General features: G+C 54.0%; 2 protein-coding genes and 1 long non-coding RNA gene across 9 annotated transcripts in view; 1 reads left to right on the top strand and 2 right to left on the bottom strand.

Moving 5' to 3' along the window:
* Positions 1-1,893, bottom strand: part of SFXN5 (sideroflexin 5) — a 120,098-nt gene extending 118,205 nt beyond the window's left edge. For 4 of the 5 annotated variants that reach the window (XM_066377999.1, XM_066377996.1, XM_066377995.1 and 1 more), the window contains exon 1: positions 1,772-1,893. In XM_066377999.1, coding sequence (XP_066234096.1) covers positions 1,772-1,812 — 41 coding nt within the window. In that variant the 5' untranslated portion in view covers positions 1,813-1,893. Of the gene's footprint in view, positions 1-1,338; positions 1,479-1,771 lie in introns of those variants that run through there. The other variant, XM_066377997.1, reaches the window with a different exon arrangement.
* A 140-nt stretch (positions 1,894-2,033) lies between these two features.
* On the top strand, positions 2,034-4,273 carry LOC136400795 (uncharacterized). Its single transcript, XR_010750396.1, has 2 exons — positions 2,034-2,292; positions 3,322-4,273. It is a non-coding gene; the product is annotated as an uncharacterized lncRNA (long non-coding RNA).
* The window catches only part of RAB11FIP5 (RAB11 family interacting protein 5), a 39,031-nt gene continuing 15,983 nt past the window's right edge, over positions 4,257-27,304 (bottom strand). Inside the window, exons 2-6 of one of the 3 annotated variants that reach the window (XM_066377992.1) lie at positions 19,486-19,922; positions 18,655-19,351; positions 9,754-11,745; positions 5,808-5,997; positions 4,257-5,547 (exon numbers count right to left, since the gene is read on the bottom strand). In XM_066377992.1, coding sequence (XP_066234089.1) covers positions 5,344-5,547; positions 5,808-5,997; positions 9,754-11,745; positions 18,655-19,351; positions 19,486-19,922 — 3,520 coding nt within the window. In that variant the 3' untranslated portion in view covers positions 4,257-5,343. The remainder of the gene's footprint in view (positions 5,548-5,807; positions 5,998-9,753; positions 11,746-18,654; positions 19,352-19,485; positions 19,923-27,304) is intronic. The other 2 variants (XM_066377993.1, XM_066377994.1) reach the window with 2 other exon arrangements.

Below are 27,304 nucleotides of genomic sequence, written 5' to 3'. Positions count from 1 at the left end.
AAACCACCCTACAGATCTTTATCAGCACAGTACTGTATGTCTAGCCCCACCTCAGCATTAAGATGGAGACAGTGGATGGGGCAAAGAAAGATCAGCCCTTTCACTCAAAAGGTGCACCCAGAGGTTAAGGAGACCAAATAACCAGAGAAGTATTAAAGGACCATAGGGCGGACTGACTTATAAGGATCCTACCTGGGGTGGCCAAAGAAGTGGGCAAGAGTCAGTCCCAGCAGGGGTAACTGTCACAGAGGAAGAAGGGAGGAGGTGAGCCTGACTAAGCCTTATGAATGCCTACAGCCCCAAAGGGGGACAGCCAATGAAGGGTCACTGAAGTTCAGGCAAAGGTACACCTGACAGTCTTGCCCTAGGTGGCACCCTACACTGGCAGGAAGAGGCCGTCTCACCTCAGACACCTACATGCTGAGATAGTTTATTTTTAAAATAGATTAAAGTCCTGTTTTAAAATAGTGGGGACATTCCTCTGAAGGCTCAAGAACAAAGTTCCTTAATTATAAGCGAGGCTCAGAGCACCGCCTTGGTAGAACAAGTTTCTCTACCACCACGGTCACCAAACAACAACAACAAAACAAATTAAAAAACCCACCGCACTGACCTTTGTATATTTCCTTTCTTCTTTACTGTCCACCTCCACTGACCTCAACCCCAGGCAAACCCAGGTTCACTTCAACCCAGTCTCTTTGCCCTTTTCCTAACCAAGTCCCTTTCCTCAGCGTTGGAAGCAGCCGAGGCCAGAGCCAATGCTGGGACTCGAGCGCATGCGGCGGCCCGCGGCGTGGGAACTACCCCTCCCAGCCTCTAGACCTGGCCTCACGTCCGCCCTGCGGGTTCGATCCCCGCCTCCGTGGCCTAGGTCTTGTTAGCGACGCCCTGCCGGGGGTCTCAGAAGACAAGGACCACTAACTATCACGGTGCCTCAAAAAGCCCGAGCAGGTCTGACAGAGCCAAGCTCTCGGCGGCTCCTAGGCTCGGGTGCCGAGACCCTTAGCCGAGGTCGCAGCGGAGGCTGGTGCATGCTCCCGGGGACGTAGACCCTCCCAACGGCCGCCTGCTCCAGCAGATGACACAGCGTTTCCCCGGCACCCGGCTCTCCCCGCAAGTCCTCGTTCCATCCCCGGCAGGGCAGCAGCCGGCCGACTCGCTGGGTTAGCGAATCATCCGCCGGAGGGGACCGGAGTCGCCGGGCCATGAGCACGCCTCGGCTCGAGGCCCTGACCCGTCGCGCACCCGGACCAGGTTGCGGTGGACTGGGAGAGTGACCGCGGGGCATAGATGCTGCCCACAGGCTCCTCCAGAAGCTCGGAAAGACTCAGTCCCCACCTGGGGAAAAAGTCAGAAGGCATCTCGGCCACAGCAACTTCTCTTCCGGGGCCGGACTCGAACTTTCCGCCCAGAGTAGGCAGTTGCACAGCTCAAAGCGACCCTGCAGAAGCTGCTCGGACCCGGTGCCCGCATCCCCGGCCGCGGCCAGCAGCGGCCAATCACAGAGCGCCTCCGGAGGAAAAGGCTTGAAGGGCGCGGGACGCCGCAGAGAGACGGCTCCGACGGCCAATAGGGAGCTAAGACGGGGTCCTCGCCCACCCTGCTGACCAATGGAAAAGGAGTGGCTGTGGCCGAGGTCCTCGATCTAGTAGCGGGAGGCTCCCGGGTGTCCGCGGGTCGGAGACCCTAGGTCTAAGGAGGATTTTGGAGAGGAGTTTGCACGCCCTCCCTGTGCCACCCGGTGACCCTCAGACCACAATCCAGTCCTCACCTGCTGGAAGCGGGGTTTGCCCAGCTGGAAAGGAGGTGCATCGGCCGAGGCGCTAGCGGCACTTGCCGCTGCCGCCGATGCTGTAGTCGCTGTATCCGCCATGGCCACTGACGCCCGCAATCTCCGGCCCTTTTAAAATGTCCCTCCTCGGCCCCCGCCACAGCTGCCTCTCCCGATTGGCCAGAAGCAACCGCAGCGAGCCGGCGGCGCAAGGGGTTGTGGGGAGTGTAGTTTGCATTGTCACGACGCTGGACTACTCTGGACAGCGCGGTCAAACAGACGCACCGTCCGGAAGAGTGTCTGCGTGATTTTAAGGTCCGGACTAAGGGGACCACGGGGCTACCCCTCCCTGGTTACCTGCCTCTAGAAGTTTTAGTTGCTGCGGTAGGCGTCGCTTCTGGAGCTGCAGCCCAGAGGAGCCTTATTCAAGCTGATCCGAACCAGGACCAGATGGATAATGACTGCAGGCGGAGTAATCGTGGAAGGCTTTCTTGCAGGACGTTGTACTGGGGAATATTCAGGTAGTTTTTTCAAAAGACCCACCCTACCTCTCGCCTTATGCTCTACAGCCATCCTGACAGTTCCTTGAGCAAGCTGTGTGCGCCCCGCCCCTGACCCTGGAACATTCTGTACCCAGAAAACTCTTTTTATCTTATCCTGACTCTGGCTCGCTTATGGCCTCAACCTTAAACACTGTTTCTCATTCCATTACTTACTTCCATGAAACCCACTTCATGCTCCTGTAGCACCCAGCAAGTCTCTTTTTGCTGCCCTTGCATTTATAATTACTCATGGTTTTGAGTATCTGTCCTGTGGAGGGTCACAGGGCAGGAGTTGTGACATTCTGATTCACAGCCGAGTCCTCAGTGCCAGGCATGGGAGAACTCACTGCAGGGACTCAAATATTTGTTGGATGAGGTAAATGTGGTGGGGAGGGGACCTTAAAGCCCTGGTAGCCTCCACTTCCTTTTGCCAAGGCAGATCCCTCCTGGGCCTAATCCCTGGGTGAGAAGAGAACTGGGAGTGGGGAGTGGGGTTCAGTGGTGTTTACCCAGCACTACAAGGACCTTAGGTAAGGGGGCGTACTGCAGATTGTAGAGCAAGGCACCAGCAGGGATAACAAACACACTGGGGTTAGGAGAGCTGCTGGTTTCATACAAGAGGACAGTAGAAATACTTGGTTTTTACTGTAGGAAATCCCCACTTTGGGTCACCTTAGTCTTGTGGTGAGGTGCAGCAGGGTTGGCTCATGCCTGCCCATGTGTTTCTGAACAGTGCATGGTCTGTGGCAGTCACTTTCCCTAAAGCTAGAGAGATTCTAGCTAGCCATGAAGAACCATTTGTATCTTGGATTTGTATCTTCTCTCTCCGTTAGGCTTGGGAATGGGAATCAAGTCTTTTACCCCCGTATTCCCTACAGTTCTCAATAAATGTGGTATCTGGGAGTGAAAATGGACTGATCCAGGCCACTGGGCAACACTGCACCGCCACCCTGATGTTAGGACAGGGCAGTGTCATCCTAGAACCTCATCACCTGCCTTCTCCCCCAGGAAGCCTGCCTCACATGCTCATCAAACCAGGAACACAACAGAGCCACCTGCAGTCTGTGAACTTTTTATTCTTCATAAAGTGCTCGAAACATGGACAACAAGCTCTTGATAAACAGGAGTTACAACTAGGAAGACAAACGACAAAGCAGAACTGTGCCTGCTCCCTGCCCACCCCACCTGCAGCTCTCTTCCAACTCTTGGCCAGGAGCAGAAACACCCAACAAGAACCTTGGGCTTCACTTTCAGGTTCTTTCAAAGACATCTCTGACCTGGGCATTCTGGAGGCCCATGATCGAGGATGAGTGGAAAATCAGAGTCAGGACTGGCCCACATAGAGCCCAGAGGGATACCTAGTAGAGTGACCCCTTCCCCAAGAAGAGATACCCATCCAACCCCCAGTGACTCCCTGTGGACACTTCCCTCAGCTTTGATGAATGGTCCTTAAGATAGGTATCATTACAGGGACTCTCCCCCATATGTGGGGCTCCTCTCCCTCCTCCTGGCAGAAGACAACCTCCACAGCAAATCTCCTTCCAAGGCTTTCTGCCTGATCCCAGAGATCGACCCTCAGGCAAGCTCATGGAGAACAAGCGATCCCAGAAGAGCTCTCACTTTCTCACCGGGCCAAAGCTGGCCTCCTTCAGCTTCTCCACACCCCTCAAGTTTGCTAAGGTAGGGTGCCCCAGCCCCCAAACATCCCCTGCAGATTCCATGGGGAAGCTTGTTTTTCTGCTAGCAAACAGGGCTGGGCCAAAGGACAGACACTTCATTTCACAGTGCACTGCAGCCAAATCAGTCAAGGCTATGGGGCAGAAGGCAAGAAGGGACAGGCTGGGACAGCAGGTCGTGGATGGATGGGAGGACAACAAAGTCTTTTTCCTGTGTATAGGCAGAGAGGCACCTCCCACTACCAGACTGTTACTTTTGCCTCAGGATCCCCCTCAGTTAGTGTTGAGGGAGTAAAAGAAGACAGCGGGTAGGGTAAGGGAGCAGCAGCAGCTTGGCCAGACCCTTACCTAAAATTAAATCTGGGGGAGGGCAGAGCACACAACAGGGTTGCCCATCCTCCATTTCCATTCCTAGGGTCCTGCCAGATCCAGCTCCGTGTGCTCAACAGGAAGGGAGACAGGTGCCTAACGGGGCAAGTTCTACATCCAGAGGCTCTTAATCCCATCCCCAAAGGCACATTTTAATCAGTTTCCAAAAGTTCAAACCCTGTAGCAGCACAGAGTTTTAGCATCTGGACAGGCAACGAGAACAGGATTGGAGGCTTGATCCCCTAACATAAACAACCCAAAGCTCCGAGGCGTGGAGGGGCCATACCTTGGAGGGGGGTGAGGTGGTGGTCTCCCCACATATGTCCCAGCTCTCCACACATTCACACATTAACTCATGGAAAGGTCAGAAGAGGAGGGCAGGGAGTGGCCTGCAGAATGCACATCATCTCCCTCCATCCACACCACATTCACTCCACAAACAACTGCAGACAGACAAGCTCGGGACATGGCTGACGTGACATTGGAGCACACGGGTTCCTTGCTCTTGGGGGAACTGATGTGAGGCTGAAGAGTAAGTGCCCTGGCTGCCTGTAACTTACAGACACATGGGCACCTTGGTCCCTGCCACAGCCCTAGTAACACTAGGAGCCCAGCAGGGCTGGAGGGAGATGGCGAGGACAAGGGTTTAGCTGTGGAAGAAACGGCTGACTATCCATGGCGTACTAAAGGATGTCTCAGATACATCAGATTGCAGCTCACCCCTACTCTGTCTTGAGGACTAAATGCTCTGTTCCAATTTTTGGAGCCCCCAATCTAAGGAGTATGAAAATAGGCAGGTTAAGACCCACCTCCAATGGGAGTCCAAAGGCCCTCCTCCCAGCAGCCCCAGTTGACAGGATGGAGGGGGAGCAAGGGGTGACAGCTGCCCCAGGTGAGAGTGAGTTCAGCAGGAGCAGGGAGGGTGTGAGTCCTGTTTTGGCAGTGGCATCACGCCAACCCTCCCGGGAGGTGGAGGTGAGGAGAGCTACTTGGGGGGGCCGGGAGGAATCTGCAGCAGTGTGGGCGAGCTCTCCATGATCCGCACCAGCAGCCGGTCAATATAGCTCTCCAGCTCCTGCACGTGCTCGTCCCGCTGGCTCAGCTCCCGCTCCCGCCGCAGGAGCAGGCTGATGAGCTCGTCGTGGGTCAGGTGGTAGTACTTGGCTGACTGGTCCAGCACACCCGCATCCTGAGGTCAGATGGAATGAGTGAGCAGGGCACCCTCAGGTGTACCTGCCTTTCTGTCCACTGACACCCCAGTTGCACCCCCACAGGCCCCTGGCACACAGGCCTCTGTCTCCAATGCCAGAGATGGCCTATCTGGCTTCAGGGCTCTGGCGTGTGAGACCAGGCCTGCTCCATGCTCCACCCCATCCAGCAATCTGTTTCTGACCTCTCTCCATAGCACAAGTCTGGTCTGATCCCCTGTGGCATCCTGCTAGGCCTCACCTTCAGCCTCTTGGTGTCCACGGTCTGGCCAGCCTGGGAGGCTGGAGCCACAGGCTGAACACTGCCCGATGTGACTGTCTTGAGCTTCTCCAGCCCACTGCTCAGCGCTGTGCTCAGACTGGAGCGGGGCTGCTTTCTGTCGGGGGTGCCCTCCACAGGGGCAGCAGTGAGAGGCTTCACAGGATGGGGACTGCGGAGACAGACAAGAGATGCATTATGGGGAGGGATGGGTGGCACAAGGAAAAGGGACACAGGTCTGCTGGATTGGTGGTGGCTGCCCTACCTAACCAAAGGCTTAGTTAGGGCAGCTGCGCTCAGCATTCCTCAGCAACCCACCACCTGCCCCTTCCTGATTCCACAGCCAGGCGGCCTTGCCCCTTCACAGGGACGGCAGAGGCCTCCTACAAACTTCTGTGCACCTATACCCAGTCTTTGCCAGGGCCGTCCCCCTCCACCCATCCTCCCTCCCAACTCTTCTGTATTGTAGGGGGCAGGTGTGTGACCAACCCTCCCAGTTTCCCGATTTTCCCAGGACTGTAGGGATTCCCAGGATGTGGGACTTGCAGTGCTAAAACCAGGAAAGAGTTGGGCAAACTGGGACATTTGGTTGCCCTCTCCCCCCACGGGTCGTTTCCCCTCAGCATCTACACCAGCCTGAAACACCCTCCTTTCACCCTGTGTAGGCCTGGCTGCCACCCTGTCATCCCTCCTCTCCTTCCTTCTCACCCAGCCTCTCCAGGGCGTGTAGACTACATGCTGTCTCTAAGTCTTACCTTCACTGACTCCTCACCCGCAGAACAGGATGTCAGCCCTACCAGTCCAGCACTAACGTTCCTGCTCGAGAACCCCTGCTTCTCCCTTCCCCGCCCTCTCTGTGGAGCTGACTCTTGCACCACTCTTTCCTTTCTTTGGGCTGCTTTCCTCCCTGGCCCCCCAACCCATTCCAAACCCTTTTCTGTTTTTCCAACTTCTAATAGCTCCTTCTCAGTCTCAACTGTGACCACCCCAGGTGGTCTGCCCTGGGCTTTTCTCCCCTCCACCTCCTCATAGCGATCTCCAACCTAAAGCTCAGCACTGAGCTCTAGACCCATGCAGAGTTCCAGGCTGACCTATTCCACTTGGGGTTCACCCCGGGCACGTTACCTTCCCCTCCACACCTGCCGTCTTGTACTACACAGTGGTGAGTGGCACCGTTAGCGTCCCAGGCTCTAGTCAGAGACCTGGGAACCCCTGTGAATAGCCTACTTTGGGTTTAGCCTTAGCAAACACCAAGCCCTACTACCTCCTTCCCTTCCCTCATGCCACCCCGTCCTCTCCAGACCAGGGCTTGCCAAACCTTCCTTCTGGCCACAGCTGCTAAGTCAACTCCTCTGCGGAGTTCTGACCGCCTGCAACCACTCCTCCATTGTGCTACAGGATAATGAGCTCAGCCTCCCGCTCAGGGTCAGAAAACAGTCTCTAACACAACTGGCCCCTGCCCTTTCCTCCTGGCCCTCTGCCTGGGATACAGGCTCTCTCTCTTACTGTCAGGCTCTTACGAAAGCTGTTCCTCTGTCTGAAATACTACCCCTTCACCTGTGGGCCTGCTAACTCCTACTTAGATTTCAAAGTTGTACAAGGCCACTTCCTCCAGGAAACCTTCCTGATTCCCCCAGGCTGACTAAGGTGACACTTCTCTGAGATCCCCCAGCACCCCATACCTGTGACAGTTACTCAAACTGCAAGCATCAGGCCCCTAAATCAATTAACCTATTCCTAGGGGACCTATGAAAAATTACAGTTAGTTCAGAGAGAATTCATACCATTAGGGAGTAGGAAGCAAAATGGCTTAGGTAAAGGCCCTGAAATCCACTGAAGAGCTCACCCACAGGTGTTGGGGGCTGAAATATAAACGGTATTTTTGCAATCTGGATATCTTGGGGACAGAGGTGCTGGGCCCAAACCCCCACGTCACCTGCGTAGTTAATAAAGAGCTATACTTAATTCTCGCTCCTCCCACCCATGTTCTCCGGAAGAGGCTGGAAGCTAGTTTCTTATTGGTGTAAAGTTAGATTTGAATGGTTTGGTGGGGGTTGTCTTTGAGTTGTCTTGGAAACAACTGAATTGCTAATGGACCACGTTTTTTCCCTGAATAAAGACGGATGCGTCTTTGGGAGCAGCCATGCTTACGGCTCAGGAGCAGTAGAGACTGTTCTCCATGCCATCCTCCCAAACCCATCTGTATATCTTTAAGTCTCTGACTATCTTTTATTCAATTCCATACCTTTTCCTGTTCGAGACCCCAGAATAGACTCGTCGTGGCTGGACCACAGCACACAGCAGAGGACCATGGACTCAGGCTCACCATTTGGGAGACTGGCAAAGAGCCCAGGCAGAGGCAGGCAGTGGCAGGCAGTAGGGAAAAGAACATAGCTTGGTCTGTCCTTCCCACCTAGCAGTTAGCATTAGGGAAGGGGGTGTAAGGACAGCTCTAATGCCACCTGTGGGCCGTGCTGGGGGAGGAATACCAGTGAGCCATACAAACACTGTGAATGAGGATCAGGAACCCTGGGCTCCCAGTCTGACTGCTCCCCTGCACCTGAGGGACCCTGGACTCTGGACCTCTCATGGACTCATGTCCCCATCTGAGAAATGAGGACAGCTGTATTTGGCCCATCCACTTCGTGATGTAAGGAACACACCAAGTAGAGACATGAAGCCAACTCTGAAGAGAATCAAACTTCTAAAAAGTGGCAAGTATAATGAGAAGTGCTGCTGGAATCCAGCAGGGCCAGCTGAGGACACCCGGAAGCAGAACCACCTCCTCTCCCACACCTTTGGGGATGGCCTCACCACCCACCGGTGCAATCGCAGATGGGCAGCCCCAACTGCCTCCCACCCTGTCTCATAGATCAGTGCTGGTCCCTGGGCCTGCCTTCTCTTTATGGTTCACTTCTGTCTTCCCCATTGGATTAGAACTCCTTGGGAATACAGTGGGGACATCAGCTTTCGTGCCTGTCAGGTGTCTGACTCACAATGAATGGTCACTGAATTTGGAGGACTGAAGGCCAGTGCTGGGGCCTACCTGCTCCCTCACCCTTCACCTGCCTTGCTCATCAGAGGCAGCCACTACCTCTGCCCCCACTTCTCCATTCCGGCCTCCCAGAGTGCTGGCGCCTCTCCAGACTCTGGACACCCTCTGTCCCAGCTAAAACACACCATAACACCCCCATGCAACCTGGCCACCCCTCATCAGCCACCTGGGGAGGTCACAGCCTCATAATTCTTCCAAAACAGACCAATACCATAGTGACCACAGTCACATATGCAACCACTGTCAACTCAGCACAATCCTAAGTGCATGGGGACCACCCTGAAGGCACAGACACAAACCAGGAAGCACCTGATGGGGCTGGAGATGCTTTCTTCTGAGAGGCACATACAGGAAGCATTTCTTTTTCCTCCTCCAAAGGTGTCTCTGCTTTCCTCTCTGACCTCAGTATCAGCCCCTCCTGTCCTCTGGCTCTCTGCCTTCTGCAGCCTCCCACCCTGGGGCCTGTGACAGAGGACTGTGCAGAGGACAGAGGTGGGGCACCTGACCAGCTTCACTGCCCCCAGGCCCCAGCGGCTGAGTGCCCTAGCTCTCATCCCCTTTCCCCTGCCACACCTGAGACCTAGTTACCTCTCCCCACCCCCATCCCTCACCTCTCTGCCTCTCATCAGTGTTATTTCCCAAAGTCCTGGCTTGTAGGGGCACCTGCTGGTCCAAGTGCCCCAAAAAGGTGATTGCAGAGCTGGTACCACAGAAGGCTCATGTCTTCAAAGTTTCCCTCGTCCTGCCTGGGTGAACAAGCCCCTCATCCACCCCCGGAGGGCTGAGGCTGGACTGTGAACACCTCAGCCCTTGTGCTGAGTTGCCCCCTTCAACCCCTTCCTCCTGGCGAGTGCTCTCGGGGTGGCTGCTCACCTGGCACTGGGCTGTGGCTCCTCAGCTGGTCGTGTCTCCAAGGGCAGAAGCACAAGCGGGGAGGCTGGGGTGTCTGCAGTGTGGTCCTCCCCAAGTGGGTCAGGGGAGCCCCCAGGGGGGAAGGCTGGCTCCCCCAGGGGCGAGGAGGAGGAGGTCAGGGGCCAGGGGCCAGGAAAAGTAGAGCTCGGAGAACTGGGCTCCCTGTGGCAGTGGCTGGCCCAGGGCAGGAGAGGGGGCGGTGGAAAGGCAGGCTCTGGGGGGGTGTGCAGCTCTTCTGGTCCAGAGTAGCTGGAAGAGTCCCTGGACTCTGGAGGGGATGTGGATGGAAGGCTAGGGGGATCTTGGCTCCCCTGAGATGAGAAGGGGTTCAAGGCATCCTCCTCCAAAGCCCACAGATGAGGCTGTTGGGAGCTGCCGGGCAGGGGCCCATGCCCCTCTCCTGCTGGCTCCTGGCTCTGGGGCTCAGGAGCCTTAGGGCCTTCTCCTCTCTCCAGAGCCCCCCAGACCTGCTGACTCTGCATAGCCGGGCTCTTGGAAGAAGAGCGTATGGGGACAGGACCCTCAGGGTAGCTGGTGGGCAGAGGTAAACAGGGCCCCGACAAAGGAGGGCTGGCATCCCCCACTGGTTCTTCCAGGCTTGGCTCGCCCAGCAGGGTTCCAGAAGAACAGCTGTCAGACTCTGACCCAGGCTTCCTGCAGTCCTCCTTGGCCTCCTGGAGACCAGCAACCAGCACATTTGAGAAAGTGTCTTCTCCTGTCTCTGCCCCCCTGCCACTCAGCCCCACCGAAGCCTTTCCCTCCTCCTCTCCCTCCTCCTCCTCGTCTGGGTAATCTGAGGGTGTGGAGAGGTGGAGTGGCTTGGGAGGTGGCATGCTGGGCTGCAGCTCCTTGTCCAACATCCACTTGGGTTTGGGCTTGGACTCCAGCTCCAGCTGGGGAACCCCCTGCTTCCCCTGGAGGTTCACAGGTTCTGATGGCTCAGGCTTCTCCTGGGGAGGAGGCAGTTCATCAGACTCTCCCCGTATGATTGGTGAGGACATCTCAGCTGCAGGAGAAAGGCTGACCACGTCCCAAGGCCAGGAACTCTCAACTGTATCGAGCTCCTGCAAAGGCTGGCTTTTGCCTCTGGAGGCCTCCTCATCCTGGCCCTCAAGAGTGTCGTCCGGGCCAGGCAGCCTCTCCCACACACTGATCACTTCTGGGGAGCTAAACAGAGATGTCGCACTGTCTGCTGGACTCTGGCCTGCTCCTCCTCCTGGGGCCGCCTGCTCCCTGTCTGCTTCAGAGTCTGAGGCTCGTGGGTGTAGCAGGGCTGACATGGAGGGCAGGCCGGCCCCTACAGACCCGAGAGGCCCTGGGTCAGGGGCACTCAAACGCTGGTGGTCCAGTCCCAAGTCCAGAGAAACCATAGACTCCAGCCACTCGCTGCTCCCACCTCTTCCTCTGCCCCCAGGGTCCTCCCAGGGCTCAGCTGCCTCCACTGTCACGGCCCTGAAGCCCGGGTCTTGCAGCCCAGTCAACCCTGTCGCCTCCAGCCCCACTCGAGCAGGGGCCAGGATCTCACTCCTGGCCTCTGGATGCAGCCTGCTGGCAGCAAAGACGTTGAAGGTGTCGTCCAGTTCAGGAAAGGCTTTCCCAGGGGAGGCCAGGGGGGTGGGGCTGGCCCTCGAGGCACTGGGGAGAGAGGGAGCAGGTGAAGGAGAGTTTAGAGCTATGTCAGCTATGAGTTCCTCGAAGAAAGGGTTGCTCTGCAAGGAGGTGAGGAATGGATTGGTGAGACCCAAGAATCCAGATGGGATGGCTTCAGGGGCAGCGGTGGCGGTGGTGGTGGCAGCAGTGGCAGCAGCGGGGGAGGCGGCTGCAAAAAGGTTAGTGCTTAGCATGGGAGCAGCGGCAGGAGCAGGAGTGGGGGGGGCCGGAGCACAGGGGGAGCAGGGGAGGTGGTGAGGAAGAGCAGCTGGGTCAGGTTCTACCTGAGGAGACACGTCCAGGCTGTGGAGGGAGACAAAACCGTGAGCCTCCTGGTTAATGCCAAGACTGGAAACGCCCCTGCTGAAAACCACACCCACTGCCCCCCACCTGCCTCTGGACAAGGTGTCACACATCACACAGGCTGGGTTCAGGCATGTGTATAGGCTGGGGGACTGAAGGAAGACCCAACATGTAATCTACATTAGGCACTACCCAAGGAGTAAGATGCTGGGCAGAGTTCATTTAATCCTCACACCAACGCTGGAAAGCAATAACCCCATTTTATAGTCAGGATCCCAACCTAAACCAAGTGCCCTTTCTACTACCCCGTGCTGAAGGTTCTACTCAACAAGAGAACTGTGCCTGGTGAACAGAGCAGAAAGTGCCTTATGGCCCTTCGAGGACTGAGAGAGGAAAGAAACTACCAGCTGGCTTAGAGGAGAGAGGCCAGAAAAAGGCCATCCCAGATACCTGGCTGGACAAAGCCAGCACTAATAGAGACACAACTGGCTTCTACTGGCCCCTGACCAAAACAGGAGGTAATGATGGGCTGTCATCAGGCATGACAAGGTGTCAGTACACAATTCTCTGAGGAAGAGAGCAAGACACTGCTGAGGACATCTATCGTCAGGCATCCACAAGGACCGGCACTGGGCAGACAGCGCCCCTCACCTATGGCACCCATGAGCCAGCCTTGAAAGCAGCCCTGCTGGGGAGCCAAAGGCTGGAACATGGACCAGAGGCAGCAGCAGCAACTCTGAAAGTCATTAAGGGCCTCCTGAGGTCCCCCACACAGATCCCTGGCTCCCCTGGAACACCCATGCAATGGCAGTGAACCTACACTGCCAAAGACACTGGAGAACATTTGCTGGCCTGCAGGTGTCCCCTCCAGGGTCCTCTGTGTAGGGGCATCCCCTGCACTTGACCTTATCTACAGCATGCAAGTGACTTTAGGGATTGGGCAGGGCAGACTCTGACACTAGAACTCTCAGCTTCCACAGTATACTCCCAGCACACAGAAGGCCAGACAGTGCAGGACCCAGCACCCTGCTGCAGTCTGCCTGTGGTCTGCAGCTGACCCCACACATCAGACCCAGACTTCTGTGGTCTCACCTACTATCTTAGCCCCATCTCCCAGCTCCCACTCTAAGCCAAAGACCCTAATTTCTTGACCAGTGGCCAAGTAGAAATATCCTGGAGAACTCCTACACATCCATCTTCTCCACTCAAGCTGCTTCTTCCTGGGGGTGGGCCATGAGGTGGCAGAAGTCAGGCTTCACCAGTCATCCCACAGGACTGCAGGTTGGGATAGAAGAGCATTTAGGGGAAGAGGCCAAGAAATCTGGAGCTTCCTAGGATTCTTCCGAGAATCAGGGCCCTAGACAGAGCAGGCCCCACACAGAGCTGGGCCGAGGCAGGGCCAGCTTGTCCACAAACACCAGGGGCAGGAGACGGGAAAGAATCAGTTCGCCCAGAAGCAAAAGTGGGCTTCCCAAGATTCTGCAAGTCTGTGAGCCCAGCCACACAGGCAGGGCACATCCAGGTCCCCACCCCCTTGGTTTCTCTTAAGATCCAACTTCCAGAAACTCTCCCAACCTGATTTTTGTGCCATCCATGGGTGAATTCTCAGTCCCATACTACCACCTACAGATGGAGGAAGAGGAGGTAAGAATAGTCCCATCCACTCTCATCCTACCTGGGCTTCTTAGCACCACTCTGCCTCTATAGTCACAACATGGTGATGATACTGAAAGGGAGAATCCTAGGCCCAGAGTCCCAACCCCTGCAAACATCCCTTCTCCCTTCATTTCACGTAAGCCCCAGGGCCAAGGCACACATGCCTACCTGTGGTCCAAGGAGAGCGATGTACCACCACTACACAGCTCCAGACCCTGCCTTGAGGTGCCCATTGGAGCACCCGTACGAGACACAGCCAACCCTGCCAGCAGGCCTCAGCCCCCAAGAGCAGGGCTGGGTGCTCTGAGTCACCTCTTTCCCCATTCTCCTTTAAGACAAGTGCCCAGAAAGGCCTGGGGGAAGAGAACCCCATCAAATAATAAACAGTGCCTAGCTCAGACCCAGCCTGACCCCACTCACCCTTGTAATTTTGCAGCAGTTGGGTTGGCAGTCAGAACTACAGGGCAGCAGAGCTGCAGGGAAGCAAGCTGGAGTCCCAGGCTAGGCTGGCAACTCCCAATGGCTCCCCAGGGGTGCACACAAACCCGTTGGCATGGAACCAGAGAGTAGCTGTCCCTGGAGTAAGGACTCCAGGTGTCAGGCCCAGCAGGCTCCCCAGAGTTGGGCAGGCTCCCTCTAAGAGCATCTTGTCCATCCCTCTTAACTAGCAACAAACCCCTCCCCCACACCTCCTTCATCCTCCGTATGATGCACATTCTAAAAATCTCACTTTAAGACATCCCCTCTCCCTACCATTCCACCTGGCACAGATCAGAGACACGTTCCCAAACGTGGTTGGCTTTGCAGGTTATGCCCTGAAAGACAGACATAAACACCTGAATCCTAAAACCCACCTTGCCAGCCTAGTACAGTGCCACCCACCCCCGCCAAAGCAGTGGGGGCTTCATCATATGCTAATTAATCTTCTCTTTTAGCACCAAAAGTTGGGGAAAAGTCAGAAGTCCAAATGGCTCTGCCCCTTCAAGCTATGGAAATAAAACTTTAAGGCCTGCAAAAACCTTCAAACAATTGGTTAAGCCAGCCATTTAATGCAGGAATCACCTCTTCAGCCCAACAGCCCCTGTCTTCTTCAACACTACTGTCACTGGGAAACTCACTATACCACCAGGCCACCTTTGTAGCTGGAGGCCAGAATTAACTGGTCAACAGCATTTCCTTAGGCTTAGATGAGCTCTGTGTCCTTGCTGTTTCCACTCACTGATCCCAGAGATGGCATGTGGACCCAGAAAGCCTCACCACCAGGCAGTTCCCCAAAGCCTGCTTTTGAGACATAAACACCCCCAGCCAACATGCCCTTCAACCATCACTCCTAAGCGATGATCTCCTGTCATCTCCTGAGATGTGCCTGGATGTCCAGAAAACGTGTCCAGGGCACAATGAGGGCACATACTGGGCCTTGTGAGCTGTAAGGAGGGAAACCATATAATTTCTCTTCCAAACTGGAATATTTTAAATATTGGTAAATGGACACTATTAACTGTGCCAGGAAAACAGGCACAAACAGGACATATGGCCACACCAACTCTATGGCGCTGGGCGCACACAGCATAGTTATTCATTTACTCCACTGAGAATGCAAGCCCTTTTGGTGGCCACTGCCCACTCCAGGCTCATTGGGACTTTGTCCACCCCTACTCCCTGGTGAGGGGCTGTGGCAGAGGCAGAGATCCTGAAAGGCCACAATACACTTGCCTGTGTTGTACCACACTCACCCACAATTAAAATAATGTTTGTATTCACTACTTGCTTCCACACTGTGCTCAAAGTTCTATGGTCAGTGAGATGGGGGGGAGGGGCAGGGTACTGAGTAACCTGCCCTTGAATAGCTGACCCTCTAAAAGGAATAGAAACAGAGGGACAGACACAAAAACAATCCACTTTGGCCCTGCCAGGGTTAATAGCCATGGTCTTGACAGTCCTAAACAGACACCAAGTAGCCTGCCCTGCAGCTCGAAATGAATGGCTCACAGCAGGACTGGTGAGTAGGCATGTGTCCAGGGGCCTGGATGGGGCTTGGTTTGCATTTCCAACTTCCTCCCTCCCTCCCTCCCTCCCTCCCTCCCTCCCTCCCCCCTACACACACGCACACACGCAGGCACGCATCTGCCTGAGGTGGTGGTAGGGGCCTAGTGTAACAGCCACAGGACCTGTTAGACGAGGGCCAGGTTGGGAGGAACAGGACCATCTTCTCAGCCCTCCAGACCCTTGTTCCTTCTCTTCCAGCCACTGCTTTTTCCAACAGCAGCAGATTTTCTTTGGATTTTTTTTTCTGGATATTGTGTGCCCAACACAAACTACTAAAGGCCTTTCCACAGAGCATCAGTGCCACCTGGGAGCACCAGAGGGCGCTGCTGCCCTTCCTAGTGAAGAGCACCCAGCAATCTGCAATTGCAGCCCCAGGGCAGAGGCACCCAAACCTCAGGACCAGGGAACAGGCTCCCCGTGTCCCCAGCTGGGGATCCTGCAGCTCCATTCAGTCAGTCGAGTTCTGGGTGTCTAACCTTCAGCTTCCTGCTGTGAGTCAGCTCACCTCTCATATTTCCCCAAAAGTCTTAAGCAAGCCTGCTGGGTAAGCAGCAATAGTCATTTGTTCCAGGCCAGCTTCCCTGTCTCCACAAGGCACACAGGCCCAGGGTGATGCCAATGGAGAGCAATGGCCGGGTTTCACGCCTCTCTAGGCCAAGCCCTTTACCCAAAGGAAGACCCTCCCACCCTGCCTGGATGCAAGGCCGCAGAGCCTGCTCCTGCAGATGGGCCCGAGGGAGGGCAGAAATGTCCCACACACCCCCAGCCAGCTGAAGACAAGCTCAGAATTCAAATAGGAGAACAAAAACACCTCAGCTTCCTTATGTCAGTCAATGACCCAACTTCTCTAGACTGTCCAAGGCCATTAGGAGACAGAGAAATAGGAGAAAGAAAACAGAGGCCATAAGCAGGAGCAGTGACAACCCCAACATCACTCAAAAGTCATGGCCTGCCAGGGTCTAAGCCCAAAGCCTGAGCAAGAGCCCAGAAATGACCTTACAGAAAGCTGTCCTCCTGCATCTGTCCTGTCCCAGAAAAGGCCCAGAGATACCTCATAAATGACAGCACTGAGCCCATGCCCCTGCCTCTTCTGACCCAAGCCAATAGCTGCTCCTAGCAAATGCCCTGCCTACGTCTTCTGCCACCTCTCCCCCTTCAACCACCTACAAAGGACTCTGAGTTGTTACAGGGCCACCAAGCTTAGCCTGTGCATCTGAGAAAGGCCCATCCCTTTCTTCCTGCTCTTCCCGTAGGCTACAGGTAGCCAGCAGTTACCGTGGGCAGTGGTAGGTTGGGGCTGGGCAGTAGGAACCAGGGTGATGGACTAAACAAAGGAAGCAAAGAGTGGCCTCACCCAGACACTGACCCACCCCACACACCCGTCTATGAGGCCACCAGCTGGGCCTCCTATCCAGGGCCGGACTAAGGCCTCTGAGAAGGGAAATACATGTGCCTATGGCCTAGGCCTGGACCCCACCATGGGCCTTGCTGGACAACTCAACAGCTTTTGAAGACTAAAGAGTTAGAAAAGGCAAAGGGACCAGGGTAGTGGTCAGGGGCTGTGATTATGTAATTTATAAGAAATACATATTTCCCATATATATGTGGTCTTCATCCACAGTTCCTGGATCACAGCTTCTAAAACTCTTGAAATTTCCTGATAATAGCAATGGGAGCATCTTCTGTTATATTTGGTCTCTTATCCTCGGTTCCTGAAAACACTTCAGTACCATGAGGGTGAAATGGGTGTTTGTTATTTGTAACATACCCTTTCCCCACAACTGAGGTTTTCCATTACTGAGGGAACTTTTCGAAGCACCTAATGGGATGGGGGCTGGTTGCCAAGGGAACCAACCATAACAGAGGATTGGAACTTTCAGTCCCACACCCAAATTTCTGGGGGCAGGGGTGGGGAAGAGGCTGGAGGTTGAATCAATCACTCACACCTATGTGGTGAAACCACAAAACCCCAGAAGGACTGGGAGAGCTGTCGAGCACCTGCAAACTTGGGGAGAGTGGCTGCACTCAGCGAGGTCATGGAAGTTCTGTGCCTTTCCCCCACTCCATGCCCTACGCATCTCTTCCATTTGGCTGTTCCAGAGCTATAGCCTTTTATAACAAATTTGTAATCTAGTAAGTAAAATGTTTCTCTGAGTTCTGGAGCTGCTCTAGCAAATTGGTCAAACCCAAGGGGGGAGTTGCTGGAGCCTCCCATGTATTGCTGGCCAGGTGGGAGCATGATTTTCAATTGGCATCTAAAGCAGGGGGGAAGGTAGGACTGTCCTGTAGAACTGAGCCCTTTACCCATGAAATCTGATGCTCTCAGTAAACAGTGTCATAACTGAGCTGAATTATAGGACACCCAGCTAGTGTCAGAGAATCCCTTGGATGCTTGGGGAACAACCCCTCCCCCCATTGGAACAGGATGCATAATCCTAATTGGTATCAGAACCCCCTTAGGAGCTCGGTCCAGGGCCTCAGGTAAAGGACTCCTGCATCCCTCCTTTAGGGTGGGACTGAGCACACTCAGAACAAAGCAGCCATCATAATCAGCACTTGCCATGCCTCAAGACCATGAGGCCCATAGAGGGCCACAGCCCAAGGGTCTCCAAGTACAGAAGGTTACAGATTTCCGGGGAGGTTCCCACAACCTCCTGCCAGGGCAGGGGAGCACTTGGAGGTAGGTGCATTGAGGAAGGGGTGGAGGCATCAATTACTTGACTGTCCTCTTGGGGGGGAGACATAAAAACTGAGCAGGAACAGCTTGGGGAAGTTGGCTAGCTTCAGGGAGGGTGAGGAAGTCTGAAGTGTGGTCCCCAGGCCCCACCTCTCTACCTGCCAAGTCTTCCTTACCTTGAGGCCAGAGGGCAAGAGGTGGAGGTCAAATAACATAGAATATATACAAATGGCCTTCTTGCTTTTCTCCTATTCCTCCCTCTACCAACTCATGAAGCAAGGCCCACCGCGGAAGAGCTGTGCTCCTCGATACACTGGGCCCTCAGAGCACCATGTTCTTGAGACTCACCTGCCTCCACGTGCAGACAAAGAGCCTTGGCTTAGGGAGAACTGCACTCAACCATGCAAAGCCAGAGCCCCCGCGGTCTGCCCAAGGGCCACATCATCAGCCCTCCTTCCCGCCCTGGGATCCAGGCTGCAAACACCCAGCATCCTTCCTGAGGGGCAAAGCTGGTATTGCCAAGGACGTACCTGGGTTTCTGAGTTGGTTCTTTGGCTTCCCTCAAACCAAACCAGCTACTCTTGACCTTTTCCTCCCCACTGGATGAATGATGGGGAGAGGCCCCCAGGGTGGGGCCCTTCTCCCCCAGAGAGCCACGGCGCCCCAACTCGCTTCGACTCAGCCCCTGGTGGTGATGGTGGAAAAGGCCCATCCGGGGCTTCCGTTCCTCCTTCCGGGCTCCCTCCTTCTCTGCCGCAGCCTCAGAGGAGGCCACCATGGGTGTGGCAACCTGCACTGGCTTCCCCTCTGGGAGCTGGGCCCCCTCCTCCTCTCCAGGGTGGCTGGCCCCTGGGGCCAGCACTTTGGCCTGAGTGCTCAGCTCCTCCTGTCCAGGCACTGCCTCCGAGCTGTTGGTGCTGCAGCTGCCTCTGCCCCAGGAGTCATCTGCAGACTGAGGTCCCTCCTCAGAGGGCCGGGAAGAAACACTGTGCAGGGAGCTGGAGGGTAGAAATGGACCGGAGATGGAGCTGCGGTGCCGCAAGGGGCCCTGGGGCTCCTCGTTATAAATGTGGCTTCCATTGACACAGAGAGACGAGCGGGTGGTGGCGTCAAGGTGGCCCTGAAGATCAAGAAGGGCTCGAGGAGGAGCTGCTCGCATCTGGCTGGCCTCGTCGCTGTAGGTCCTCTTGTGGGTGAACAACTTGGGGGACTGTGCAGAGTCCCTGCCTGAAAAGGAAGCACACGCAGGGTTAGCACAGGGAAGAGAAGCCGTTTCCTGGCCTGGGGCCTCCCCTGCTCCCTTGAAGGGAAAGTGTGACCTCCGCTCCCCTCTGCAGCAGGCCTGGCCCCTCATTGCTCACCCCCTTCGGTGGACAGCCTGCTGCTGCGGCTAGGAGAACGGGTGAGCAGCTCGGCCCCAGAGCCCTGGTAGGCCAGGCTCCCACTGGCTGAGGACAGGGTACTGTCCGAGCCCAACGAGGTGTTGGACTGGGTCAGGGATGACTTGCGCAGCTTGTTGCGGAGGAAGAAGCCTTTGGCTTTGCCCATCTTGCCCAGGCTGCCCAGCTCGGGATCCTCCAGGGCACTGCTTGGGAGGATGGCAGAAGCGGATTCCAGGTCATACTTCTTCTTGCCCTTCATCTTGTCCTTAATCTTGCTAAAGGGGGACCGCGGCTTGTCCTTCATGGACAGGTCAAACATGCTGGCACTCAAGTTGTTACGAGTGAACTGGATGGTGACTTGGATCTCCCCACGTTCCTTCTCCTTCTTGCCTGCCTTGGAGTGTAGCTTGTACCACCTGTGAGAAGGGTGGGGGGAGAGCCTGGTCACAGACACAGGGAGCCTGGCCTCCACAAGTGCCCATCACCTCATACGGCCATGACAGCTTCTCACCAACTCCTGCTCTGACACACAGGCCCTGCCTTCCACATCACAGGCAGAGGTGAAAACTATCCAACACTTTTCCACGATGAAAGAAACTACATCCTGAGTAGGGGAAGTTCCTCGGTGCTACCAGGCAGGGCAGGGGTTACCATGCCACAGCCCCCTCCAAACCCTGCAGCTTCCCTGGAGCTCAGAGACCTCTCCCCGGCCCCATCCCCTCTACAGCTGACACTCTGAGGCCCAGAGGGGTGACGCTGGGTCTGGGAAAGACTCTAACATCTCCAGTCCCCTGTTACAGATAGACCTGCCCACATTTTTCCCTGTTAACATCATCTCCGCTGGCCAGTCCAAGCTAAAGCTCTGCTCTGAGCCACCAGTGAGCCCAGGAAAGAATAGCTCACCCAGAGGCCCTGGGCCAAGAACACAGGAACCCTGGTGCATGGCCACACACACCTCACCCACTCACTGACTCACCCACCAGGAGCACCTCTGCAAGATGTAGGAGCAAACAGGATGGCATAAAAGGGCCTTAAGCAAGAGACCAGGGAAGAGAAAACGCTCATATCTGATGAGCATCTGCTGCGTGTTACAATGGAGTGCACGGCGTCTCTTCCCACTCCCACTACTTACACCTCACATCAAGCCCATGAGATCGCAGACACTACCCCAAGTTCACAGATCAGGAGTCCTTTGAGCACAAACTACCAGGAAGGAGAGGGAAGCCAAGAAGCCAGGATTTTTTTATACCCAAAGCCCATGTTCTTTCCATTACACACTCCCAGAGAGACCCTCACACTCATGGCCAGGGTGGGTGAAGTCTACCGTCCAGGGGACGAGTGTGCATGAAGCTCTTCCTCCCTCTCCTTTCCTCAAACCCTCCCCCAACCACTCAGACTCCTAGGGGAAGGCCCAAAAGGAAGGGCTGACCAAGCTGATTCTGCCTGGCTGCTGTACCCATTCACCCAGGTCACACTCCTGCCCATCTCCATAGATGTGAGTGGAGAGATTCTGCAGACACTGAACCAGAAAGAGTCTGCATTGAGGGAGAGCAGCCCAAATGATAGGGTCAGGTACAGCTGAAAACAGGACTCAGTGAAAATCAGGCCCCTTTCTCTCACTAGCACCCAGAATGTGTAACCTCCCCGGCACAGAAAGCTGAACTAAAAAATTCAAAGGATGTGTTTCAAGATAAATTGGAGGAAATCTTCAGAATGAAGAAAGACAAAAATGAGGTGATTATTAGAGGTCAATCCAAGGAAGTCCACAACCAAATAACTGGCGAGTCAAACAAGAGGGCAGTCTGGTCCCATGTGTGAGGCTTGGGAGTCATCTTTCCCATTCATAAAATAAGACAAAAGCCGAGCAACCTGAAAATCAACAATTCACAGGGGATTATAGGGCAATGAAACTATTTTGTATAATCCTATGACTATAGTTACATGTCATCATACATTTGTCATAACCCACAGAATAAAAAACACAAAGAGTGGACCCTAATGTGAGCTAAGGGCTCTAATTAATAATACTGTATCAACATTGGCTCATCAGTTGTAACAAATGTATCACACTAATGCAAGATGCTAACAACAGAGGAAAGGGGGGGTTTAAGGAGTATATAGGGGGGGAGCTCTCTGTACTTCTCACTAGTTTTTCTGTACACATTAAACTTTTCTAAAATAAATTTTATTAACCAAGAAAAAAAAAATAAACAGCATATGCAAACAACACAAAGAGGATAAATAAACAAAGAAAGAAAAAACACAATAAAGTTTTCCTTAACTGAAGGACATAAACACCAGCACAGAAGGACCCCCAAGTATGAAGTACAATGAACAAAAAGCCAGCCAATAGGTATCTCTGTGGTTTCAGAATACCAGATACAGAAAGGAGACCCTGAAGGCTTCCAAAGAGGAGAGACAGGTTCATATATTCAGGAATTAGAATAGCATCAGGTCCCCACTAGCAACACTGGGCACCATATAGTCTTCTTTGTGTGTGTGTGTGAGGGGGCAGAGACAGAATCAGAGAGAGGGATGGACAGACAGGAAGGGAGAGAGATGAGAAGCATCAATTCTTCATTGCGGTTCCTTAGTTGTTCATTGATTGATTTCTCATATGTGCCTTGACCGCGGGCCTTCAGCAGACCAAGTAACCCCTTGCTCGAGCCAGCGACCTTGGGCTCAAGCTGGTGAGCCTTCTCAAATACAATGAGCCCGCGCTCAAGCTGGCGACCTTGGGGTCTCGAACCTGGGTCCTCCGTGTTCCAGTCCGACGCTCTATCCACTGCGTCACCGCCTGGTCAGACACCACATAGAGTCTTTAAAGGCCAAGCCCTAGTCACTTTCCCCAGACCTGGCCTAGACCCCATTTAAGGCAGGAAGATCCTGGGAGGTGGGGCAGAAGAGCTGTGTATGGCCTCCAGCCCCAAACCCTCCCAGCCTCAAGCAGCTGGAATCAGCAAGCACACACATCCTTTGCTGGGGCATAAAGGTCAGGGGCCCTCAGCCCCACCGGTCACACTAACACCACAGCACTAGCCATGGTTATCTCGGGAAGTCAGGCTGCAGGGAGCTATCACATCCGACATTGTCTATTTTTATCCTGTTTGAATTTTTCATAAGGAGCATATATTTCTGTCATAATAGGAGAAAGAGACAAGAAAACACCCATTCCTATCTTATCTCCTCAGTTGCCTGAGCCAAAGAATGGGCTGCTTGTTTGTCCTCCTCTCGTAAAAGGGGGGTATCTCACTAACCCAGGATAAGGCTCAGGTCCTCTGCCCAAAGGATCCTTGTCCCCTGCCCTTTCCAACCCTATCTTTTATAAGAAGAACCTTCCCTTTGCTTCTCCTGCTCTTTCCCAGGGAATTTGGGGTTCTTTCTGGGCCTGCTTTTCAGGGCAGCCAGGAAGGAAGAGAAAAGACTTCCCTCACCATTGTCTAACTCTCCCATCCAGAGCAGAGTGAGGTTGAGAATGGCCAGGACCTGCCTCCACACCTCCAGCCACTGTCACTCAGCTATCACCCTATCAACTCATCCTACTTTCCTCTGCCCGCCAAGCCAGGCCTGAACTGGACCCTGGCTGGTATGTCAGGTGCCCCAGGGACTCAACCACAGGAGGCATTCTCCCAGGACTGTGACCCTCACAGACTGAGACAGCAGTGCACCACAACCAACAGCCCCAGATAAAAGCCATATTCTTCCCTCCTACCCCTGCTTCCTCCTGCCTGTCCACAGGGTCCCCCAACAGACCCTGGCCTGCCCAACACTGCAGTACACAGTCCAGTTAAGGCTAGGAAGCCCTGAACACCGCTGACACGGGCTGGTGATCCCTCAGGGAAATGGAGACTTTCTCTTGACAGAGCCCTGCGCACAGCAGACTCCAGAGCAAATAGGCCCTGAGCATCTCACCCCTGCAGATTGAGGCTCCCATGGGGAATGAGACTACTTGGTCATATGGCCCAGTTCAATTTCCACCTCTAAGAAGCTCTCTCAGGTGCCACCATCCTGGCCCAGTCCAACCCTCCTCTTTCTGACCAGGTATTCATACTCTGAACCAAACTTACTCTAAACCCAGATCTGGCCACACTCTGCTCTGACCACCCGGGATTGTCATCTCAGCTGCCTGAGATCTCCCTAGCTAAACTGTGTGCCCTGTGCATGTTACTGAGCACCCTCCCTCCCCCAGGCACACAGCTCCAAAGCAAAGGAACAATACCTGGCAGTAAAGCCCTTAGAGATTCACTGCCCACCCTCCCTCTCGTTTTGCCCTTGCTCTACCCACCCCTTGCTCAGAGCTCTCCTCCAGATGCATGCGGCAACCCAGCATGGTGGCTCAGAGCTGGCTCTGCACCCTGAGTGCACATATGCCCCCCACACACACTTACTGGTGTGCAAACTCCACCTACCAGGTTACTTCCGTAAGCTTCTATTTTCCGGCCATCAGGTGGGGATACCACCCCATTGGTATCTGAGAGGATGAACACACGAAGTCCCTAACCCTGAGGGCTGTGCCTCGCCTTCAAGGGCATCTGCCAGCTCCTTGAACAAATATTCACCCTCAGTTCCGCAGGACTGGCCACAGAGGAGAGGGCCCCATGTGAGGGCAGCAGAGCCTCCTGCCCTGGCCTCTGGCTTAAGAGTTTCAGCTCCTCCTCATACCACCCCTGCACCCCTGGGCGCATGCTCTCTCTCTCTCTCTCTCTCTATTGCTATCTCATTGCCCTGCATGGGCCACTGCAGCCCCAGGACCTCCAACTCCAAGGCCCAGGCTGAGGCCTGACCTGTCACTCCTATCCATGGCTGAGATCCAATCAAAATAAGTCAGGATTTGACCAAGGCCCCAACACCCCAACACACATCTAGATGGTGGCCCGTGAGACAGAACTCTCCAGCTGAGACACCCAAACCAGCTATGTGTCAGCACGGGACTATATCTACCTATACCAAGATACCACCTAAAGCCTACAGAATTACAAAGGCCAGGCCTGGGAATATATATTTTTAAGTTAAAGGGGAAGGGTTCCTCCTCAAGTGACTGAATTCACAGTGGGATGGTTCCTGCCTGGTCTACCTCCCTTTGTGGATCAGAGACCAACTTTCCGTCCACCTGGGACCATTCTCATTCTCTGGGTACTCAAGCAGTACCCAGAGAAACCTGCATCTCTCACCTGCCCAGCTAAGGCTTGCCCTCCAAAGTCCAGAGGATCAGCTCAGTGGTGGGAATCAGCCTGTTCACGCCGGTTCGGCAGAACCGATACCTCATTTTTTGTGAAGTTTGGTGAACCAGTTGTTAAAATGGCATTTGTAATCAGGGTTCTCTCTAAGGTACCCAAAGTGGAAATCACAAATTTACACTCTAAAGGAATAGATCCTACTCCTACAGTGAAAAGATGGTTAAGGATAAATCACACAGCCAATGATGCTCAAATAAAAACAAAGAAAATTGCCAGTAAGGACACCAATCAAGAAGCAATATGGAAATATCTTAAATAACAGTTTTATTGTTTTTTGTCAGGTATTATTTAATATTTTTCATTAATATCTTAAAACTCATAACATAATTTAGTTTTGTATACCTCTTTTATTCTTATTTAAGAATTAAATGCATGAAATAATCCACCTTTCAGCATATTTTTTTTATATACTTGAAATAGTCATTAGGGCAGAGAACCAGTTGTTAAATAATTTGAATCCCACCACTGGACCTGCTCCTTCTCAGAGGGCTGGCCCTAGCAATGCCCATCCCTTCCCCAGGAGATAACTATGTACCCATGGAACATGCATATGGGGAAGGGGCAGGCACCATTAAAGCACTTCCTATGAATAAAGAGTGCTACAATGAACAAGGCCTCCTTTCCAGGAAACCACTTCTGAAAGGGCACTCTCACCAAGACAGAAGGAAGGACAGTGAGTCTGCTCCAGTAAAATTCCCCTGCCCCACTCCGGATCTCAAAGCCCCGGCTCCTGGCTCCTGCTGCATGTAAATCACCAACCTGCAGGTCCACCACTGCAGGTTCAAACTGCTCCACTGCATCACACCCACCACAACGCTCACACTGTGTGGGGCACCTGAACTCTCCAAGGCCCTGGCAGCACATGCTTGGAAGGCAAGGGTTTTGACAAAGATGGTCATTAGCTGGGACTTGTCCCAGGTACATCTGCAGCCCAAACATGATGGGCACAACCAGGAAAAGAGCAGTAAGAGAAACCTCCCTGCCCCTGAAGAGGTGTGCAGAGCTATGGATGCTGCTCTTCAGGGGTAACATGCATCAGCCCTTCTCAAACTGCGACGAACTCAAGGATCCCTGGGTCTGGTTAAAATGCAGATCTGACCCCGTGGGTGCAGATGGGCTGTGAGGACCATACCTGCGTAGAGGAAGACACGTGATGAGCTGAGAATCAGCAGGGCTGGCCTCACTGTGTGCTCACTGCGTCCCAGGCTCTGTGCCTCTTCCACTACCTACACAGTCCTGGAGACTGGGTCTTTTCTCCCTATTAGGTGAATGAGGAAACTAACTTTCAGAGGTTTGTGACTCATCCGAGGTCACACAGATAATAAGAGATGGAAATCTAAACTTGAACATGAAGATGCCTAACTCCAGCCCATGCCCATAGTCTTTAAAGTGAAGCATTTCTTATCAAGCTGACTGCAAACACTTGGGCCTCCAGACACCTTGAGAGGGGCAGAGGCTGCAAAAGGGCTGGATGTGCATCAACCTCCCAAACAGACACACAGAAGGGGTATAAAGACCAGAAACCCGTTGAAGGGGTTGGCCCAATCCTGAGGGGACTGAGCCCTGAGAGGCCACTGAGAAAATCTTGGGGTTTGTCCTGCCCCAGGTCATTACAACTTTGTCTGGGAGCAGCCTCCCCAACAGCCATCGGGGTCCCAAATTTCTGAGTGCCAACCACAGGAAAACATTTTTTAAAGATTTTTATCTATTGATTTTAGATAAAGGAGAAAGAGAGAGAGAGAGAGAAAGGGAGGAGCAAGAAGCATCAACTCCTATTAACAGTAGTTGTTTCTCATATGTGCCCTGACCAGGCAAGGGGCTTTGAACCAGCAACCTCAGTATTCCAGGTAGACACTACTGCACCACTGAAGGTCAGGCGTGGGAAAACTCTTAGAGGGCCCCTGCTTAGCCACAATATCTTCCCCATGCTCCCATGCCTGACAAAGTTCAGCAGGTCCAGTATGAACTCAGCCCTCAGTCTCCCCCCAGGCTGGACCTCTCCCCACACACCACAGGGGCAGAGGACATAGGTGGGATGCCAGGAGTGGGGGACTTGTTGCCTCACCTGTTATCAAGACCATGGCCCTACTCTCTCCTGCTAGTGGGCTCCCCATACCCAGCTCTCTGCCCATCTCTCTGGGTACACAGCTAGGCTAACAGTTGCCACAGTGTAACTGGAAAAGCCCAACATTCTGGGAGGGTCAACCTAGGGTAGATGCCAAACATAGGCAAGTGCCAGGGTGGTTCCTGTCAGAGAGTAGGGTGGCGGGGGACAGACTCATTTCCAATTCTAATCAGTCTAAAATTCAGCTTACAACCTGAATAATCACATTGACCCTAGGAGAGGCACAGAGCCTGGGACGCAGTGAGCACACAGTGAGGCCCTTCCTGAGCCTTCCACATGTCGTTTATTTCAGGCCCCAAACCCAAGAACCATCTTTGTCTCTTTTTCTCCTCACAGCCCACATCGAAACCTTGAATTCTTTTAGCTCTACCTGCAAATTACAGTGTGTCCGTAAAGTCATGGTGCACTTTTGACTGGTCACAGGAAAACAACAAAA

The sequence above is a fragment of the Saccopteryx leptura genome, chromosome 3, assembly GCF_036850995.1.
Source record: "Saccopteryx leptura isolate mSacLep1 chromosome 3, mSacLep1_pri_phased_curated, whole genome shotgun sequence".
NCBI classification, from domain to species: Eukaryota; Metazoa; Chordata; class Mammalia; order Chiroptera; family Emballonuridae; genus Saccopteryx; species Saccopteryx leptura.
The sequence above is the reverse complement of the archived record's forward strand: the minus strand, read 5'-3'. Positions and strand labels throughout refer to the sequence as shown.